The following is a 23,083-nucleotide window of genomic DNA, read 5'->3' as shown; positions in this document are numbered from 1 at the left end:
ATGAGCTGGATGTCAACCACGTAAGCACAGTGGTGGAGTCAGACCAGAATGGTCTTTATTTTCAATAAAGTTATCACTTCTTATAATTCAAGGAAAAATATTCTCTGGCCATGAAAACATTATCCTATCATTATGATAAATTTAGTTACTCAAAAATAAAGCTTGTAGCTAGATCAGGCATCTCATTGACTCGTAATGTGAGCGTGTTAGACAAAGGCAATCTTGGGTATATATATATATTGGTTTTTAATAATTGGACTAATAATACATCAAACTACAAATCACACAGAGTAAATACGCGTATGACAATACAGACAGTAAACTTCATACAAGACATAACGGAATCCAAATAAGGGAGAGAAAGAGAGAGAGAGAGAGAGAGAGAATGAATGAGAGATAAGGGACGAAAGAGAGGTGAGATAGAGCGTGGTCACAGAATGAGCTCAGTTATGCAAACTCACAAGTACAGTAACCCCTTGGACGCCAACAACGACTCAAATCACAGACAAATTTTAAGCAGCATTTAAATCTCCATAGAAAATGATACTTGCAGAGTCTTTGTGTGACGCCAGACCGGCGAGCACGTGAGCTGCCTTGGAGCTTGGCGTGAGCACGGTCTCTTTGTCTCCCGGCCCGGGGCATCTGCGGAATCGCGCGGTATTTGAAAGGTTTAACAAGGCAGTGTTTCAGGATCCGTCTTCCTCGTGTGGAGAGGCGAATAGGTGAATAAACTTAGTAATGAAAAGAAAACAAAACAACGAAAATGAAAGCTTCCGAAGGAGCCATGAGAATGGCTGTCCTCTCAGCCTCTCAGCAGGGACGGCGATATTAGAGCGGCCCGAGGCTGCTCAGAGGGACGAGCGGAAGCGACCAGGGTCGAAGCAGGAGGGAAGGGAGTAAGAGAATGTAAGAGAGGGCGGACCTTCTTCGGTCAGCTCTTATGGCTTGAGATGGTTCACGCCTCTGTTCGCGTGAACAACCAATGAACGTCTGCGATCTGAAGCGGGAAAAAGTTCCTTTGTCTCTGTAGAAACGCCCACCCTAATAAATTTGGGCTTATCAGATTTCAGCAGTGATATTCTAGCAAGTTTTTAATTCAAGATTAATAAATTTTTCATTAATTTGCTTTAGATAAGTGAGTTCGTCGAAGCATGACGATTAAACAGTCACCAAAAGTGACATATAAATGATCAAAACATGAAGTTACATTCAAATGCAGAATTACACACATTTAAAGATTAACAAATGCTAATAAATTGCAGAGAGTCCCAATTTATATGGGAAACATCTAATGCACCAACAAAAACAATACTATATACATTTAGACTACATCTGAGTACATTTTACCATTGTTTTTGTAAGAGTTAGCCTTCCTGTCCTGTTTCCCAGTGGGATCATAAAGTTTTACGACCTGGTCAGGAGTGGGGTTACAGAAACATGACTCTATTTGAGAACCTTAAAATGAGGAGAAACATTTCCAATTTATAAGCTAGTAAAATTATAATCCTCGCATAACAAGGATTAACCATTGTACGCAGAAACATATTTAAAATACATATTATTAATAAAATGACGAAGGTAAGGAACTTTAAGAAAGGTTTCTTTGTGTGTGTGTGTTCAGGAATGTGTGTGTGTGTGGGGGGGGGGGGGGGGGTTTGTTTCTCCTTTGAGGCTCGCCCACGGATATTGTAATAATTTAAGTCCAGCCAGGCTGGCGCCAGGCCAGGCATTTAGTGTAAAAAGGTTTCCTTTGTATGCCTGAATTTAACCCATGAATCGATGACCTGCATATCCTTTACAGGATTCAGCGGGGAGGTGAGTTATTACAGATGGACAATTGCTGGCCCACTGTCGAAACTCGAAGCCTCCAGTGGCTAGAAGTACTCGAAGTTGATCAACTATGTCCCTAGCCTCTTGGCGGGAGTGAAGACTGTGCTGGCAATTGCTGACGTAAAATGATCTCTGAATTACCTCTCTGAATTGGTCTCCCAGCTGACTGTGATACATGACGTGCCTCTGCTGTGCATAAGTGGCACAGCAGGGACTGCATGTTGTGCCGAAAAGGGAACACCTGCCATTGATACACATCGGGGGGGTCACTCAGGTTTCAAGTCTCGCCACAGGAATCGAAACAATGGCATGTCACCAGGGAGCAGCCTCACCTAGGGTGACCACCCAATTCATGCGTCCCACAAATTGAGACTGTGTCACGCATGATCAATGCTTGCTCAAAAAAAGCTGGTCCCTCTATATCCAGAGTCACCAAACCGTCGATCGCGGTCGACAAGTCGATCTTGGAAGCATTTTAAGTCGATCGCGAAGATTTTTCAAAATCTGTGAAAAAAAGGTGCGAGCCTCCAGTGCGAGCTTCCACTGACTGCACATGCACCTCCCGAAACAGATGAGACATTTAAACTGTTTTAGACTGAAAACCAGACCATACAACTGATTTAGACGTGGGTGCCGGTGTGATGGGATGTACTAATATCCGTCTGCTCGGGCATGATTGTTTTAGGCCTGTAATTGATTGATTATTGAGGTAGTAGGGGTGGCACGGGTTCGCTGAAAAAAACTAAACCGTTTGGTTCACCACACACGGTTCGGCACGCGCTTCAACTTAAATCTGACAAAGCATCTGTAATATCATCTGTAATATGGCTTGCTATAAATGGCATGTAAAAAAAAAACAGGGTTCAGCTAATAAATGTTTCTGTTGATGCATGCGTATTCTGGCTTCCCAGACATTACAAAAACATGAGAAAAAAAAAACCGTGGACAAATCATTCACTCTTGTTCAACGCGAATGCTGTATATGAGCAGTAATTTATTCCGACATCACTTGGGTGCTGATATCTGTGTTTAAACTAAACTCATTTAAGCTTTATCAGTTTAAACATTTAAGAGCCAGAGGAAGCGAGTTCACGAGCGCATTGAGAAGATTTGTTCATGCGCTCATCTGAAGTGCGCAAACCCGCGCCTCAGCACGCAGGCAAATATAAGCTCTCTCTGAAGTATTGTGTTTAAATGGACAAATTCACACAAAAATCATGTCAAAATGCCTGTTTTGGTAAGTATCCTACAGCAGACATAGCCAGCTGAACGTAGACCACTGTATCAGTGCATTCTCTTAAAGTGACAGTCTTTATATTAATCGAATAGCAACATCAAAGAAATCACTCACTGCTCCTGATTAAAAAGCTTTTGTAACTTTAATTTATATTTATACAGTCAAATATGCGATGCTGTTTTACATTTGATTACATTATTCAATTTATGTAGCTAAAAATTAATTTAGGTATGTAATTTGTGTGAAAATATTTTTGAAGAATTGAAGGATGACTGTTGTCATAATATTTTGTATGCTAGTTGCAATAACCTGAGTGTTTCCATTTTGAAGTGTTTGAAATATGTTTTAAAAGGGAAAGTGAAACAGTACATTATTGGCTTAGGCCTGTAATTGACTGATTATTGTGTTTATATACGAGAAATAAGCCTGTGGAAATACTTTGTTACATTACTGTTGAAAATGTTGAATTATAGTTGATAGATTATATAGTTATATACTAAATATACTGTTTGTATAGTTAGATAATTTGCTAGTGACTAACAGGCAACAAGAATGTCAGAGTAGAACTTACATTGTGGCTTTTTAAATATTTTTTTGCAAGTGGTAGATCTTGGTTTACATTTGGACCTTGGATGTGATCTTAGGCTCGCAAAGGTTGGTGACCACTGCTCTATATCCTCGACACCCTGGGAAGGAACTTTTAGATGCACGCTTTCCAATTCGAAAAATGGAGAAAGAGACTCTGAGGCACCGCCATCATCAATTAAAAAAGAGAAAATGTGTGTCCTGTACAGGATCAGCTTTTCTGGTTGCCCCTTGAGGTTCAGTTGCTGAGCTGCGGCATGGAGGAGAATAGTCTTTTCTGACCTGTCATCGAGCACTGCATACGTTTCCAATGATGCATCCCCATTTGTGATGATGATTTTACTAACTTTCAAGACGACTCTGTGGCTGCCAACCGAACGTTGCATACAAGATGCCTTTCATGGTACTCACAAGACACAAGTTATCCTTGGGATCAGTCTCAGCATTGGTATTCAAAGCTCGCTCCTTCAGGTATGGCAATATAAACAGGTGTTTCCTGTTGCAGGTCTTGCACAGAGCCTTCAGTGTGCATCTGGAAGCATGATGATTGCGGCCACACCGCCAACACTTGTTGTTCTTGCGGATCCATGCCTCTTTCTGTTCTTTAGTCAGCTCCTTGAAGTTTTGGCATCCATTAAGGAAGTGACTGCATTGTCACAATAAGGACAGTAGCCACATGACTTCTCTCTATACCTGACCAAGCTGGGTCTGGACTCTGGAGTGTGTGGTCTGCATTCACTGTCAACATTGGGCTTCTCAGCACCCAGCAGGATGCTCGTAGATCTGCCTGGAGGCTTTTTGTCATGATGACCTTCTCTTTTCTTGCTAGGAAAGGGTGGAGCATACATGACTGATTTGGCAGTATCACCTTGGACCTGAAGCTCATACTCTAACCAGTTTGCAAAGTCTAGAAGTGTAGGAACTGTTCCAACATACTCACTAGCGAGCCCACTGGAAGGGCGAAGAGTTTGAATGCTTTCACATCACCTGGCTTGAGATTGGGTCCTTCCAGTACTTCATCGATACTCCTCAACACAAGCCTGTGTGGCTGCCCTTACATCTTCACAAGAGCTTGCATTGTGTCTGTATATGGTCTCACAGAGTTACAGTAGGAGTCAGCCACTAGCAAGGCCTCTTCTAGCTCCAGATGATCAGTCAGAATCTGAAACTTGAAGCGCTCACTCGCATCTGCTGGCAGAAGGTTTTCTAGTGCCATCCGTAGTCTGGAAAACTTTCGGGGATCTGCTACTCTCATTTTAGTTTAGTTTTATTTAGAGTTTGACAAGGCAGGATATTGAAGAACAAAACCCTGAAATGTATCAAACAGAACACATACTCAAAACAACCTTATGTACAATTAATAAATTAATTAAACAAAACAGGTTTCATACAAAAAAAAAAAAAAAAACTGTAAATTATTTATAAAACAGTTTAAGAGCATGTGGAATAAAAAAGAAAGTTAATGTCTTTTTTATTTACTCCTGGGCGCAACAAACTCCCTATGCTGCCATAGTAGGTAATTAGGTTTTGGAGCCACATACAGGAAACATTGCAGAGGTTATGAACTGTCCTTGAGAAGTTTTGTAAAAGTACGTATAGTGGCCTTATCGCGCCTCTCACTCAGTTATGGGACAGTGGAAGTTGGAACACCTATTATCCGGCAGCAATGTTTTTGGACCCTCTCTAGCTCATCAGAGAGACCTTTAGGTAGTCCACCCCGGTACCGGGCTAGCATACTCAAGGACTGGCCATATAAATGTCAGATATACTTTCATTAAAACATCACTAGCAACACAGAGATGTATTCTAGGACGCACCTTTGAAATCATGTACTTGGGCATCCCATTACAGGTCAGAAGAAATTTGGACTCCAAGCAGTTTAAGGATGGAAATTCTGCCAATTACATATCCTGATATCAAGGGAGAGGGAGGGCAGGGAATGTTTTCATCTTTCCTGATGCTAATGATCATGTCCACTGTCTTACCTTTGTTCATTGCCAATGAAAATTCCTGTCCCCAATCCGCCACTGAGTCCAAGGCCTTCTGAGTTAACCTGGAAGGGATCCCATTAAAAATTCAGTAATTGTTAAATCATCAGCATATTTGACCGGAATTACTGAGGGAGGCAGAAAGGAATCCAAACTGTTTATGGCGATGACAAAAAGCAGAGGGGATATAAGACCCCCCTGAGGGACACCAGCTGCAATTGGATAGAAGTTAGACACACAGGAGTCCCACTTCACCTTTTGCTCTCTGTTACTCAGATAGCTCCTTACACTGAGCCAGAGCGGTCGTCTGACATTCATGTCAGCTAAAGCATAGAGCAGTTGACAATGATCAACTGTGTCAAAAGCTCGAGTAAAATCAACAAAAACAGCATGGATGTCAAATTTAGGATTGGTGTTAAGTGCGTCATGCCAGGATTGCAAAATTTGAATCAGAGCAGTGTTAGTTGATCTGTCCACCATGAAGCCATGTTGTGATGGTTGAATTTTAGCAACTGTATCTTCCAGAATTGCGTCTCTGAGGATTCCTCCATACACTTTTCCAACACAGCTGAGTAATGAAATCTGCCGATAGTCTACTGGAAAGCTGGGCTTAGTTTTTTTTGGGAACAGCCTTGACCACAGCCTCCTTCCATTGTTTTTGGGAAAATGTTATTTTGCATGCAGGTGTTAAAAATATCACATAGCACCGGTGCCAGTTCCTCGTGAAAGGTATTTAACATCCAAGGAGGAATGTCGTCAGGACCAGCAGCCTTTGCAGCCTTCACTTTACAGAGTCTGACCTTAACTTGTCCAATACTCAAAAGAGGTATACTACAACTGGATAACTTTGCAGGCAACCTCTTCCTCAGATGGAGAAATATGACTTGCATAATCCCACACAGATGCAAAGTGCTTTGCCAAGTAATCACACTCATATTGCATGATGTTATGATCCTGAGACACCACATCACTCTACTTCCATCCCCGTTAAAGCCTTCACAGACTTAAACCATCGCTTAGGCTTGGTGTTTTGCAGTTTCTCAACCTCATGTTTATAATATTGCTTCTTTGCATTCTTAATTTTTTTGGCCATAACTGTTTTTAGTTTGCTGTAGGATGTTTTATTGCCAGAACAAAAGGCATGCTGTCTTTCTTTTAGCAGATCTTTGATTTGTATGGTCATCCAAGGTTTATCATTATTTGTAATAGAAACTTTCTTAAATGGAATTGTTTTATCTAAGATAGCGAAGCTCATTGTTGTCCCTCTTCATCTCAAACCACATATACTTTATATCAGACAGCTGCTGGACTTGAAGGTGGCGCTCACCTTGCTCTGGCAACACATCTTCAAATGGCTTTGGCCATACATCTCTGAGAATAGATCATCTCCAAATGAGGGCTGACTCTGTGGAGAAGACGATCAGGATGCATTCTCTGGTGTGATTGCAGTGGCTTGGATTCCAGCTTCATTCAGATGTGTAGCTGATGGTACGCTCTTCACTAAGTTTGATCCATGAACTTGATAGTCTAGGTCGGACAACAGGAGGATCTTGCTCAGAACACGATATCATCTCTCTACAGTGATTCACTGATCCGGCTCGAAGGACCACATGAATTGAAGGGGTTCATTCATAAATTATGGGGGTGTGAAACACAGTAGGCAGTCTGTCAGGGCTGAGTGAGATGATTTTTCACATGTACGCACACTGTAACCCAGTATAACTCGAAGTCAATGTCTTTCAAGTAACTCTGAACTCTGATACTAGAATACAGTTGCCAAACTCTCCATGTGCGCTCATGTGCTCTGCGTCTCTCTCTAAGCTGCGATTCACTAAATTTTCTTGTTACTTGTTATCAGAAGCAGCTCATTGGATTTGCTAAACAATTATTCAAGCAATCCTCACAGCGTCTACCCTTGTAGACAACCAAATTGTTCTTAGTATTAATAATATTAAAAAAAAACTTTTTTTTTTTTTAAAACTTGTAAGACTTTGCGTCTTACGTTCGGAGGCTTTCCTGTTTGATGTCGTGAGTATTTACGGGATGAGACCCTCCCGTCTAGAAAATATTACTTTTTCCTTACTATGGTCGGCAAGACTTACCCATTCAACGCTGTGAGTATTTAGCTCCTGTCGGATGTCGGTGAGAGTCTCTCGGCCAGACAACTTTTTTCATCCTATGGTCAAAAAAAGGCTTACCCATCCAACACTGTCAGTACTGAGCTCCCATGGACTTCCGGAGAGGTTTACCCATTCAGTGCCTTGAGTATTGAGCTCCCATTGGACATCGACGAGAGCCTCCTGGCTAGATAACCTTACCTTTTCCTTTCAACGGTTGGCAAGGCTTACCCATTCAGTGCCTTGAGAATTGTGCTCGTGTCAGATGTAGGCGAGAGTGCTTTACTTCTTTACATTTTCTTTACTTTCTGCCAACACACAGGTCTTATCCATCTGATGCCGTGAGTATTGATCTCCCGTCGGATGTCACAAGAGTCCTCTTTGTTGGCGGCCCAAAGCCTGTTTATCTGCTCAACTGAGAGGGCCTACACGTTCGTCGTCCTGAGTCTTAATCTCCAGTCGGAGGCTTCATTTGCCCTCTCGGTCAGTTATCTGCCCTGGTTGCCCACTGATTAGGAGGGGCTCATGAGCCAGTAGAGCCTGTACCCCAACATTGTGACCTATTCCAGTCGAGGCAACTCGGGCCCTCCTGGTTGGGCTATCCAATCACACTGCTTCTCCTTCATTGGCTGGTAGGGCTCATACGTTCCAATGCAGTGAGGTGATCCAGTTGAGCAACAGCCCTCCCGACTGGGCGCCCCAAATCACACAGTCCAATACAAGCAACTGGTAGGGCTTACCTCACCAAATATTTAAACTTGTTCCCACCGGAGTACAGGCTCTTCCGACCTGCCAACTAGCTGACTTTCCAGATATCAGCCCCCGCCAGATCTCAATGCTTGTGTGTGTGTGTGGGGGGGGGGGGGTCCTTAGTCTGGTGGCTGTCCTTTCCACAATTGCTTTTTAGGGTGTACTCTAGGTTCAGGCCATTCCCGAGCTCAGAGCCCTTCCCGAGAGAGCACGCCAAATATGCATTAAAATAGTTCAGCTAATTATATGTAAGGGTGAACTCGTGAAATGAAGTTTCATAACAAGGTTCGGGAGGAGCACGTCAGATACTTAGCCTAAATAGCACAGGTGGAGCCCACCTGATTTGTGATTTGTTGGTTGCCTGGTTATGTAAGAGCTTCAGAGTTTGTTGTCTGTAAGACTTGGAAGATTCCTGGCAGTCACAAAGTTTAAACAGAGCGTTTTAAGTTCTGGATGACAAGAAAGCTAGCAGTGTGTTGGAGTAGGTAGTTAAAGTCATGGCAAAATGATGTCTCAAACAGTGTGGTGCATATGGATGGACACTCTTTCTTCAGGGCTGACAGAGTAGCAGCAGCCTCTGCTAAAAACAAAGAGTCAAAAAAATTGACTCTACAATTTTCATAGTCATGAAAATAAAGAAAACTCTTTGAATGAGAAGGTGTGTCCAAACTTTTGGTCTGTACTGTGTATATATATATATATATATATATATATATATATATATATATATATATATATATATATATATATATATATATATATACGTGTGTGTGTGTCCTGTTTCTTGTAACATGTCTTGTTGATTAGAAAAGTTATTTGGCATAGGCCCTGAGTTTAGTCCAGATCCTATGGATGCAGATTTGGCTGGTCCTGCCTGTGGATGAAGGCAGGGACAGAGCCTACCCTCTGACAGCTGGACAGTGACCAGTCTGGTGGATGGAGAATAACATCAGCGTCTTCAACTGTGAATGTAAAAGAAAAAGTTCTTATATACTTCAAGTGTCAAACAGTGATTGACCAGAGCTAATAGTTTTGAATGAATGACATGCATTAGAATCTTTCTGGTAGAACTTTATTATTTCAGTTTTTTGTTTACATTTTAGTGTTATGCTAGTATCTTTTCTTTAAATCTCTAGACGAAAAGGTTTGTTTTTTACTGTAAATTAAGGACAATAAAGACAATGAATGAACTGTCAATCCCATCTGTTTCTGTAACCATATACAGAAATATATTATAATATATATATATATATTATATATTATAAATATTCTATAGCTATAACAGTTAGAAATATATTCTTCTGAGACAGGACTTGACCAAAGGGGGAAAAAATAATACTTAGTATTTCTTAATAAAACTGTAATACAGATTAGTCTAGAGATTCAGCATTTATCTAAGGGGACTAGGGTTCATAGCTGACACTACACACTGTTAAAAATCGCTGTAAAAAAACGGCCAAATTTCGACAGTAACATACTGTTTTTCATTAAAACAGTGCATTCTGGGTAATATTCATCATTTTCGAGAAGGTAGCCTGCTGCTATATATCGTAAATTAACAACGTTCAAAGTCGACACTCAGCGGCTGTGTTTCAAATCACACCCTACACCCTCATTCACTATTCCCTACATGAGTTTACTAATATAGTCCACCTGACAGAGAGAATGAAAATTAATGAGTGAATTCAGACAATGATCAACAGCTGCTGTTAATGAGTAGAATCACTGAAGAAAAAAGAAACAAGACAAACACAAGAACTACAACTGACTTCAGCCACAGATTAGATGAAATCAACTGAAGATTTACCAACTTCACTCATTACTAACCAGACTGACTTTATTTCTATCAGATCAGAGATCTTACTGAGAATTACAGAGATTTAGATGATAATGTTACTGTTTCGTTTGATGTTACCATTGTGGAGATCAGTGTTTACTTTAGTTGGTCTCCTGACCCTTGACTTTTGCACTTTGTTTCATTGCTGTATTTGTATCTTCATGATATATCTGTTACAGCAGTATTAATTTTGATAATCAAGTGATTATGGCTGTTTCTGCCAGGCATGATCTACTAGACTGACTTAAAGTGTTGCTATAATATATATATTAATAATATATCAAATATTAATTTGGTGTTGAAATATTTGAGTGAATGACACAATTTTTTTTTTTTGTTTCTTCAATTTTGTAAGATTCAAAAGTAGTGTGATAACCAGTATTTATGGATTTAATGACTAGTTTTAGTTAAAAAGTATTTTGGGCAGCAGTCCCCACAACACTCAAGGAGAGAAATCAACAATCAGCATATGAATCTCAACGATGGTGACAATCAAAAGGTTCATGATGCAATGCATGCTGGGTACCAGCACAGGATAAAACTCATCCATGACTCCCAGCATGCATTGCAGCATGAATAAATTATGCCCCTGAATTGTTCACTTATTTTCTTTAAATATTATGTGCTTATCATTTTGCATTTGTCTTAAGTTTTAGTAGCATGTTTTGTGATGTTCAGAACTGATCTGTTCATTTATTTTGTGGATTATCACCATTGTTGTGATTCATACGCTGATTCTTGATCTTTCTGTCTAAAGTTCAGCAAAAGTTTTTTTTTTTATTATGAGTGAAATTTTCTTAACAGTCTTTCATGACTTATGGCTCAGCAGTGTATCTTCTTATGCTGTAGTATCAATAAGAGAAGAGACACGGGATTAGTTCAGAGATAACAGTGTTTGTTCTTGTCAATCTATAAACAACAATATCAGATTTTTTCTCTTCTGTGTACTTTTGTTTTGTTATAACAGGTTCCAAAGGCGCATTGTTACAGCATGTAAATAAAAAAAATAAAAAAAAAACCTTAGTTGTTGAAAAGTCACGTTCAAGAGCCCAACTAAAGTAAACACTGATCTCCATCATGGTAGTGAAAAAAAACACCTAAACCTATTTAACTCTCCTTAAGAACTTCTTATCACTAATGCTCAATCATCAATTAATCACCGAATTATCTCATTAACTTCACTGATTCAGTGTTACTCAAGCACTCTGTAGTGTGCACACATTATAAGTGTTCATTTAAAACTGAGGATTTTCTTGTGGGGTTTAAAGGGTTAAAGATTTAAGATGAAGAAAAAACAGAATGAAACATAATTTAACAGTAATAAACTGTAATTAATTTACAGGAAACAAACTGTAGAAAAACAGTTATTTACTGGCACCCCTGCTGCAAAAAAAGTGTTTTTCTACAGTTTGTTGCCGTTAAGTCAAGGAAAAACAGTAATATACTGTAAAATGTAAACGTCAGATTTACCAAATGAAAAAAAAAGTTAATTTAACTAAAATAATTGTGAACATCCATAGAAAAAAAATTAGGCAAAGTCATACACTGATAATGAGAGTAAATACTGAACTTGACTGTATTAATGTGTGTTTGCACAAGAGAGATCGTTTAGTTTAATGTAATTTTGTTGTTCACCATTGTGCTGGAGAGTAGAGCCGGTGCTTCAGTCAATGATGAGCCACAAACTCAGGTTTTCTGCTGCTTTATATAAAGACAGTAAATGTGGAGTTGCTGATACAGTGATGATCTCTGTGTTAAGTACTTCAGCACATACATGTGTGGTGTAGATGACAATGAGCTGCAGTGATTTGAGTAAAAGTCATGTATTTAGTTACTTTATTACTGCACATTAAGTGTTTGCATCGTTATATTAAGAAATATTCCTTCTCAGTGGACTCAAATGAAATAAGTTCATAGTACTAACATCGTAGGAATGCTAGTTTTAAAAACTAGAACTGTTTGAAGCAGTGGGAGTGGAGTTAATTTCCATGGTAGAATTTACGGTAAAATACTGTTAAAAAAATAAGAGTGGTAAATTAATGGTTAAGAGCTGTAAATTAACAGTACTTTACTGGCACCCCTGCTGCCAGAAAATTACTGTTATTTAACGGCAAAATTTTTTACAGTGCGCTGATATTGTTGTTTATAGATTGACAAGAACAAACACTGTTATCTCTGAACTAATCCCATGTCTCTTCTCTTATTGATACTACAGCATAAGATACACTGCTGAACCATAAGTCATGAAAGACTGTTAAGAAAATTTCACTCATAAAAAAAAAAAAAAAAAAACCTTTGCTGAACTTTAGACAGAAAGATCAAGAATCAGCGTATGAATCACAACAATGGTGACAATCCACAAAATAAATGAACAGATCAGTTCTGAACATCACAAAACATGCTACTAAAACTTAAGACAAATGCAAAATGATAAGCACATAATAATTAAAGAAAATAATTGAACAATTCAGGGGCATAATTTATTCATGCCGCAATGCATGCTGGGAGTCATGGATGAGTTTTATCCTGTGCTGGTACCCAGCATGCATTGCATCATGAACCTTTTGATTGTCACCATTGTTGAGATTCATATGCTGATTGTTGATTTATCTCCTTGAGTGTTGTGGGGACTGCTGCCCAAAATACTTTTTAACTAAAACTAGTCATTAAATCCATAAATACTGGTTATCACACTACTTTCCAATCTTACAAAATTGAAGAAACAAAAAAAAAAATTGTGTCATTCACTCAAATATTTCAACACCAAATTAATATTTGATATATTATTAATATATATATTATAGCAACACTTTAAGTCAGGCTAGTAGATCATGCTTGACAGAAACAGCCATAATCACTTGACTATCAAAATTAATACTGCTGTAACAGATATATCATGAAGATACAAATACAGCAATGAAACAAAATGCAAAAGTCAAGGGTCAGGAGACCAACTAAAGGAAACACTGATCTCCACAATGGTAACATCAAACGAAACAGTAACATTATCATCTAAATCTCTGTAATTCTCAGTAAGATCTTTCAATCTCTGATCTCTGATCTGATAGAAATAAAGTCAGTCTGGTTAGTAATGAGTGAAGTTGGTAAATCTTCAGTTGATTTCATCTAATCTGTGGCTGAAGTCAGTTGTAGTTCTTGTGTTTGTCTTGTTTCTTTTTTCTTCAGTGATTCTACTCATTAACAGCAGCTGTTGATCATTGTCTGAATTCACTCATTAATTTTCATTCTCTCTGTCAGGTGGACTATATTAGTAAACTCATGTAGGGAATAGTGAATGAGGGTGTAGGGTGTGATTTGAAACACAGCCGCTGAGTGTCGACTTTGAACGTTGTTAATTTACGATATATAGCAGCAGGCTACCTTCTCGAAAATGATGAATATTACCCAGAATGCACTGTTTTAATGAAAAACAGTATGTTACTGTCGAAATTTGGCCGATTTTTAACAGTGTACTGCATTCTGTTTAGTTAGACTGTATTCTCAGATAGCAAAATTGCAACTAAGCCTGAAAATAGTCACCTTGTATTTCTGCTTGTTTGGCTTTTTCCCCATAGGAAGTGGATAGATAGCGTATATACAGATTGTATTGTTTAATGCTAATGGCCTGACAAAATGTGACTCTGTTGGGTTCAGACATTACCTGCAACTGGCAGCTTTTTGTGGGTGAATTCACTATTTCATTTCTCATACCACTTTAAGGAATGAGAAATGAAATGGAGAGTTGTTTGCTTTCAGATTTTGTGCAGTGCTGTAGCTGTATTCATCACTGTGTGTCTCTATTGCACAATAATATACAGCAGTGTCTTCATTCTTCATATTATTCATCTGCAGATACATCTGTTTCTTGCTGTTGTCTCTGGAGATGCTGAATCGTCCCTCAACAGCCTGAGAGTAGTATGTAGTACCACGAGATGAGATGTATCCCAGCCACTCCAGACCTCCTCCTGCAGTCTGTCTGATCCAAGATAAGTGTGGGTCACTACTAAATCCTGATAATGTACAGGTGAGTCTGTGAGATACTCCAGGTTTAATGACCACTGACTCAGACTCAGTCAGTGTTTGACACCAACAGACTGAAAAACAAACAGTTCAACATTTACAACAGCGCACATGAATATGTCTAATTATCAACAGGTTTTTAAGACAATCTTACAGTCTGTGAGAGCAAACATGAAGATAAAACCCAGTTTAGACACAATATCCATTGTCATGTTATGAAAAGAGGAAGCTGAAGTATCAACGTCAAAAACAACAGAGTGGAGGCTTTTTAAAGAGAATGCGGAGAAGTAGGTTTGCATAGGGTGCCCCCTAAAGGTACATTTACATTTTATATGACTTAATTAACCTTCATAACCAAGTCTGCTTTTAAATGTATTTTTTGTTTATATGTAGTAGTTCAGAGACATAGTAGTGTCTCATATTGACTGTGATTGGCAAAGGAGATAATTAAACTAACAGTCTTTAATAACACTTCAAAAAACACAGGAAAACACAAAAGATAATATAAACACAGCCATGTAGAATGCTTCTTTACTACTATTATCATTGATTCTGCACTGGTAAGACTGAAAACCCGTTTGAAATATCATCATTCAAAGATATTGTGCTGAACAATTAACTTGCTGATTATAAATGTTTACATTATGTATATAGTTTTATACATAAACAGCTGTGTCTTCAGACTTCAGTCTTTTCACCTCTAAATGCAGTATGTTTTTGCTGGTGTCTTTGGTGATGGAGAACTGTCCCTGTACTAGAGACTGAGCATAATATGCACTTGAGCCATTGTCTATAAATCCAATCCACTCCAGTGCTTTCCCTGGTTTCTGACGGATCCAGCCCATCCAGTAGCTGCTCACTGAGAATCCAGACACAGTGCAGGACAGAGTCACTGATTCTCCAGGCTTTTTCACCACAGAATCTGACGAGGTCAAAGACTGACCACTAACAGCTGAAAAACATGGAACAAATCATGTTACATGATACACCCCCGAGAATGTGATTTCATCGTATTGCCATTCACTAGGGTTTTTTGAAACATCGCCACTGGGATAAAGAAGGAAAACACAGTACACTGGCAGCTGGGTTTCCAGCTAATGAATGCATTCAATTTCACCTCACTATAATTCATTAACATTTTCAGTTTGAATAGAGAATACAGAAAACATATACATTCTTTTAAAAAAAATTTTTTTAAATTAAAAATACCAAAAGTTAATCAAGATTTTATTGTTTTCAACACATCTAGCAATAAATGTAGAATGATTAATTAAGCTTTTTATAACAATGAGCTGTTAACTGGGACTGTTGATAAATTGTTGATAAATTATATATATATATATATATATATATATATATATATATATATATATATATATATATATATATATATATATATATATATATAATTATTTCAAAATAAACAAACCATGCAAAAATAGTAATATCATGACTGAATTAATTATTGTCATTGCTGATGAAGCTCTCTACAAGAACCATGAAATACAGCCACACTTCAATGGCACAATGCAACGTGATCTCATGAGAATACGTGTGTATTTTTACGTTAAATGTGGTTCTACCACACGTACATTTGCTTACGTTTTCATGCACATAGAAACGTACAATTTAGACGTATTTATAGCAGTAAAACGTACAAATATTTACGTTTTAGGAGCTAAACAAACGTAAATATTCTAACGTAAAGTGTGAATGTATATGAATTCCCATGTATTAATATTAAAATAGTGGCTTTAATGATTTAAATCTGTTGTATTTAATTGTCATATCAATACATGTTTTTATTCAATTTATTGAAAGCAGTTTACTCGTCTACTTAATAGGAAATAACATGTCTGTGCATGCTGCAAACCATAGATACACAAAAGCACAGCATAAAATTACAAATCACATCAGTTTTATTTGTTTGCTGTACTGCATATCTTTACAATCCAGATGTTTGCAAGGAACATATCCATATCAATCGATCTTCATCTTCATTCTCAGCAACAGCGTCCGTCACAGTCAAAGCTCGCGCTCGTTATGATTCGAATTTGAAAATAGCGCCAGTGCGCCACGTTACGACATGGTTTACGGCACTGATATCGAACGCTCATTGGTCCTCATCCAATTCGTCACAGATTGCGACATGTCGTGTTTCAGTTTATGACATTAGAGTTTTTACTGTCTATGGTGCCAGTGCGCCTTCACGGAGAGAAGACAGATACATAATTTCATGGATTAAAAAAATTAAATTATGCGCTGTACCCTATAAAAACTATTACCTCCATATAGAGGACTGCGACTGGAACTCATTATCATTTGAACTACTTTTGATATTTTCGCAAAAAATAAAATATTAACGTTATGATTGTCTGTCTGTTATTTGTTTATTTATAACAGTAACGTTGTGTAGTTTTAAGAAATGGTTATGGGTAGGTTTAGGGGTAGGTGTAGTATTAACGTTAGTGGCTCAAAATATCGTTTTAATGTTATATTTTTACTAAATTGTGTTTTATTATGTTTTATTCTTTTAACATTCTGTATAAAATGGGTAGGTTTAGGTTCGGGTGGGGTATAGGGATCTTACATTTATAAAAAAATATTTAAAAAGGGAAAATATACATAAATATTAAAGAAATTAATCAGATACGCATCGAAAAGCAGCTTCATGAGCAATTTTTTATGGATAACTGACTGTTCAGAGAACACGTTCTATCTGTACGTATTTGAGGTTGTTTTTACGTAAATTTCGATACGTATCGAACCTGTAATTACGTTCAGATAATACTTAAATGACACTTTAAATACGTAAAGGCACATAAGTATTGGACAGTTTTAATTTACGTCTAAATATGTACGTTTTGATTGTGAGATCAGGCTGCACAATGTTACTTATGAGAGAGAAACATCACAGTTTAGCATAAACTCCTCCTTCAGCTTGTCAGTTCTTTTATGTACTTATGATTATGAAAAACATTTTTACATGAATTAATTAATTGATTAATTAATTAATTAATTAATTAATTAATTAATAAAAAAAAAACAATGTCTGATTTTAAATGGGTTTTAAAAGATGAATTTTTAGATTTTAAGTTTACAGTCGATCTATAATTTCTGATAATTTCTAAAATGTGATAGAGAAAAAGGCAACAAAGAAGTCTTTCTTTTTAAACAAAGGTCAAAACTCCAGTTATAATTTATATTTTTGAGGGTGCAGTCTTGTCATAAATTACTCGATTACTTTTGCTACATCATTTTTAACAAAAAATATTGGTAAAATATGTATTTGGGAGTCTTAGATCTTTCTAACAATGTATAGTTTGTCAAGATTAGATTAGATTTCATTGAAATATAGTGAAGTAAATGTAGGCGTCCCACAGAGGGGACGGGTGACAGTTAACAGGCTAGACCCTTTTACTGTGACAGAAGTCCTTATGTGTTAATGGATGTTAATGTATACCAACCTGAGAATTATTATTTATTTATTTTTCCTGATATTACAATTTAGAGCATTGTGTGTGACAATGTGTGTTTTATTTCCCTTGTTTAGAATCGGTAGTGACGATGCCCGATTCACGAATATTCACAGAATTGTTTGCAGCTGTTTCTCACACTAAAATAATAATGGGAACTTGTGCTGGATACTGATGAAAGGCTAGAAATGCCCCTGGTGTTATGTATCTCTGATTCATGTGTTCAGGTTTTTGTACAGAGCTGTGGCTTGTTTAGTAACTGTGACTCTCTGGCACAGTAAAACACAGCTGTGTCCTCAGTCTGAAAATTATTTCCCTGTAGAAACACTGTGTTTTTGGACGTGTCCTGGGTGAAACTGATCTTGTTTTTCACTGAGTCTTTAATGTTAGTGCTACCATCACTACAAAGATATCCGAGCCATTCCAGTGCTTTTCCAGTGGGTTGACGGATCCAATTAATGCAATAGCTTGATTCTGAAATCCTGCAGGAGATGAAGAAAGATTCTTGAGGTTTCACAACCATAGATGAAGGTTGAGTGAGCTCAACACAGAAAACACCACCTGAGAAAAAGAGAGAAAAAAAAGAATGTGATATTATTAATTATGTCACAAAACTTCACAAAACAGTTATGAAGCTTATTTAATTGCTTTAGTTTAGGATTTAAATAAAACATAAGTGAAGCTCACATGATGCAGCTGCTGCCAACAGAAGTAGAGCTGATGAGAAGATCATGCTCTGAAGTTCACACATCTTTATTTGTTCTACTGATCCACAAAGCAGATACTCCTCTTTTGTACAAAGAGCAAGTAAAGAATTTGCATACAGCTCTTCGGTTATCCAAGATGTTGCAGAGTTATTCATTTGCAATAATTTATTTTTACAAAACAACATCTGTGATCATATAAAATGATGAGGAAAACACACCAGGAAGATATATTATGGCACTTTAAAACATTTTAGCAACATCTAAACTTGTATGTCAAGTGTCTGTTAAACGTACTGGTAAAATAAATCTGCTGTGGCCCAAAAAAAATTATTTAATGATCATTTTTAACTACAGTAGATGCAGGCCTGCCAGACAAGTTTCACAATGAATTTATGTAGTTTAAGGTGAAGCGTACTTTCTTCAGACTTATATTTATAATATTCACATAGGGATTGAATATTTGTAACACGTTATAAGTGTGATATTCCAGTAGTACTTGTTATAATGTAGCCAGTTGGTCATGCTGCAAGTTTGTAGTAAAGATATAGTCCGGGACAGTCCTCTTTACCTGTCTCCTGATTTCATGAGATGTCAAGTATAAGAGAAATAAAACAACTTCCACGCATTAGAGTAGCTTCGTCATTATATATCTTTTTATATTTGTGTTTGTACAAAGCATTTTTTTTAAATATCTGAACATTGCCAGCTTTGATAAATGCAATAAGTGCCATTGATCAAACCTGATAATTTACAGATATTTAAAAAACAAAGAAAGAAAAATCCCCAATCATACTTTTTACAGACACAAGAACAAATTTCATGATGGAGCTACTCTAAGGTATATTTCTGTTTCTTCAGAATTTCAAAATCGGAATGTCTATATTTATCTGTCAAGAAAACAAACGGTCAGTCAGTGACATTTGAAGCAGTGAACTAAAACTGCTTGACAAGAGCGCCACCTCTTGGAAAAGGAACAGTACATCTGGAGCATCCGTGAAGTCAACAGTGAAGGTGGTTTTTGTATTGCTTTGACACTGAACTCATTCACTGTGACTCTCTAGCGCAGTAATACACAGCAGTGTCTTCAGTCTTGAGGCTGTTCATCTGTAGATACAGTTGACTGCTGGAATCATCTCTGGACACTGTGAACCTGCCCTGAACTGACTGGGAATAGTACTTCTGAGAACTGGACGTGCCGATAGTTGAAACCCATTCCAGTCCTTTACCAGCTGCCTGCCTCACTACAGCTGCCCAGCTGCTGCTGAAAGTAAATCCAGAGGCAGTAAAGACCAGACGAAAAGATTCACCTGGTCTTTTTACCACAGCTTCAGACTGAGTGAAGGTCTGACAATGAATATCTGTGGAAGAGAAAGAAATATAATAAACTGAAAAGTCCGGAAAAAAGTATAACTATTTGCTCGCTAAAATAATAATAATAATAATAATTATTATTATTATTATTATTATTATTATTATTATTATTAGTATTATTATTATTATTATTATTATTATTATTATTATTAGGAAAACAACAAACCATTCAAAAACAGTAATATCAGGACTGAATTAATTATTGTTGCCATTGCTAATGATGTTCTTTAACAAAAGCCACATACAATCAGTGAACAGAAACAGTTTATGAGAGATAAAGATCCCAGTTTTGCATGAACTCCTCCTCCAGCCTCAATTCCCCTTTGTACCTATGTTTACGAAAAAAATTATAATAATTATTATTACAAACATTAATATATGTTAATAAAATTGTGACAATAAAATGTAATATGTGACATTTATCAGAATATATTTTTAGAAAAGGTAAATGTTTATGACTATTCATTATTTTTAAAGCATTTTCTCCTGGGTGTAAAATGTGGACGGATTAATAAATCTTTACGTGTCATGGAGATTTCTATATACCGACCCAAGAATAATTTTCTGTGATATTATTTCAGTCAGAACAGTGTTTTCTTTCACCTGTTTAGAATCTGTACTGGTGATGAAAGATTCATGAATGATCACTCAAGCACAAAATAATTTGCAGCGACTTCTAACATTAAAATAGTAATAGTATATTGTATGAGAAATAAAACAATAAGATCGCTGAATTCAAGTTTAATTCAATTCAAGTTTATTTGTATAGCAATTTTTACAAAACAAATCGTTACTAAGCAACTTTACTGAAAATTATGTTTCTACAATATTTAATAGTAGCTAGTAGTTTGTGCACATTTGACAGGATTTTAGAAAAAATAAAAAAAATAATAATAATACAAGACCTAGTCAGCTAGACGATGAACTATCAATATTATTAATTAAGTTATTATATGATTCAGTCACACATTTAGCAATAATTGTTAGTTATGTTTGTTGATTCAGGGTTAGCATCATCTGAGGTCCTCTGAGGGTCAGCATCATCTCTTCTCAGGTGTTCTGGATCCAGACTGGAGCTTGTGTAAATCCTAGTTACAACGGGAAGTAAATCCCGTGGCGAAACATAGAAACAAAATACAGACATCATTAGCATAGCTGCTGATCCAACAAAGTAAAATTAGTTTAACCCAAGCTAATGAATAAAAATGCACCTTTGATCAGATGCAACTACACTCACAATTTAAGAGATACATTATTCGAATGCTTGGCGAAAGAGATGTGTTTTTAATCTAGATTTAAACAGAGAGAGTGTGTCTGAACCCCGAACATTATCAGGAAGGCTATTCCAGAGTTTGGGAGCCAAATGTGAGAAAGCTCTACCTCCTTTAGTGGTATTTGCTATCCTAGGAACTACCAAAAGTCCAGCGTTTTGTGACCTTAGGGTGCGTGAAGGGTTGTAACGTGGTAGAAGGCTAGTTAGGTACGCAGGAGCTAAACCATTTAGGGCCTTATAGGTAAGTAACGATAATTTGATTAGATTAGATAATTGGGAAGTTTCATCTGGTCTCGTTGAGATATATAGCTGAGTATCATCAGCATAACAGTGGAAGCTAATTCCGTATTTTCTAATAATATTACCAAGGGGCAACATGTATATTGAAAATAGAAGGGGACCTAGGACGGATCCTTGTGGCACTCCATATTTTACTGATGATAAATGAGATGACTCCCCATTTAAGTAAACAAAATGGTAGCGATCGGACAGGTAGGATCTAAACCATCTTAGAGCCTGCCCTTGAATACCTGTATAGTTTTGTAATCGATCTATGAGTATGTCATGATCTATGGTGTCGAACGCAGCACTAAGATCAAGTAAGACTAGAAATGAGATGCAGCCATGGTCTGACGCAAGGAGCAGGTCATTTGTAATTTTAACAAGTGCAGTTTCTGTGCTATGGTGGGGCCTAAAACCTGACTGAAATTCTTCATACAGATCATTTTATGCAGGAAGGTGCTCAATAGAGCAGACACAACTTTTTCTAAAATTTTAGACATAAATGGAAGATTTGAAATAGGCCTATAATTTGCCAGTACACTAGGATCTAGTTTTGGTTTCTTAATAAGAGGCTTGATAACCGCCAGCTTGAATGGTTTTGGGACGTGACCTAAAGATAACGACGAGTTAATGATATTGAGAAGTGGTTCTTCGGCTACAGGTAACAGCTCTTTCAGTAATTTAGTGGGTACAGGATCTTATAAACATGTTGTTGGTTTAGATACAGTGATAAGTTTATTTAGCTCTTCCTGTCCTATGGTTGTAAAGCACTGCAGTTTATCTTTGGGTGCGATGGATGAAACTGAAGTGTTAGATGCTGTAGAATCTACATTCGCTATTGTATTTCTAATGTTATCTATTTTATCAGTGAAGAAATTCATAAAGTCATTACTATTTAACGTTGGTGCAATATTTGAATCAGGTGGCGTCTGGTAATTTGTTAACTTAGCCACTGTGCTAAATAAAAACCTTGGATTGTTTTGGTTATTTTCAATGAGTTTGTGTATATGCTCTGCCCTAGCATTTTTTAGAGCCTGTCTATAGCTGGACATACTGTTTTTCCATGCAATTCTAAAAACTTCTAAGTTAGTTTTTCTCCATTTGTGTTCAAGTCTACGAGTTACTTTCTTGAGAGAGTGAGTATTACTGTTATACCATGGTACAGTACGTTTTTCTCTAACTTTTTTCAATTTGATCAGGGCAACAGCTTCTAATGTATTAGAGAAAATAGTGCCCATGTTGTCAGTCATTTTGTCTAATTCATGTGTATTTTTGGGTACAAATAGCAGTTGAGATAGATCAGGCAGGTTATTTGCGAATCTTTCTTTGGTGGCTGGAACAATAGTTCTGCCCAGACGGTATCGCTGCGACATATAGTTAATATCAGTTATACGCAACATGCACGATACAATGAATGAGGTGGATATACCTTAAATCTATTGTAGGAAACAAAACTTGCAAATATATTTTATCGTTTATCAACAACAAAGCAGCTCTTTATTGCATGTGCAGCTTGTAAACGACACTTCAGGTAAAGGCTTTTTATATCCATTTTTATCCCAAACTGTTTCAAAACAGAGTAGGAGCAGGGCTGGTGTTGGATGCTGATG

The 23,083-nt window shown here is 37.2% G+C and overlaps 1 gene segment (V, D, J or C); it reads right to left on the bottom strand.

The window, feature by feature from the left end:
• Positions 1–14,034: 14,034 nt before the first annotated feature.
• Positions 14,035–14,681, bottom strand: LOC127952949 (Ig heavy chain V region 914-like). The segment is given in 2 exon segments: positions 14,035–14,438; positions 14,519–14,681. Coding segments are annotated over 2 exon segments (534 nt in total).
• Between the last annotated feature and the right edge of the window lie 8,402 nt (positions 14,682–23,083).

This window comes from Carassius gibelio, chromosome B3, assembly GCF_023724105.1.
Source record: "Carassius gibelio isolate Cgi1373 ecotype wild population from Czech Republic chromosome B3, carGib1.2-hapl.c, whole genome shotgun sequence".
Classification (NCBI taxonomy): Eukaryota; Metazoa; Chordata; class Actinopteri; order Cypriniformes; family Cyprinidae; genus Carassius; species Carassius gibelio.
This window is presented reverse-complemented; position numbering and strand designations above follow the sequence as displayed.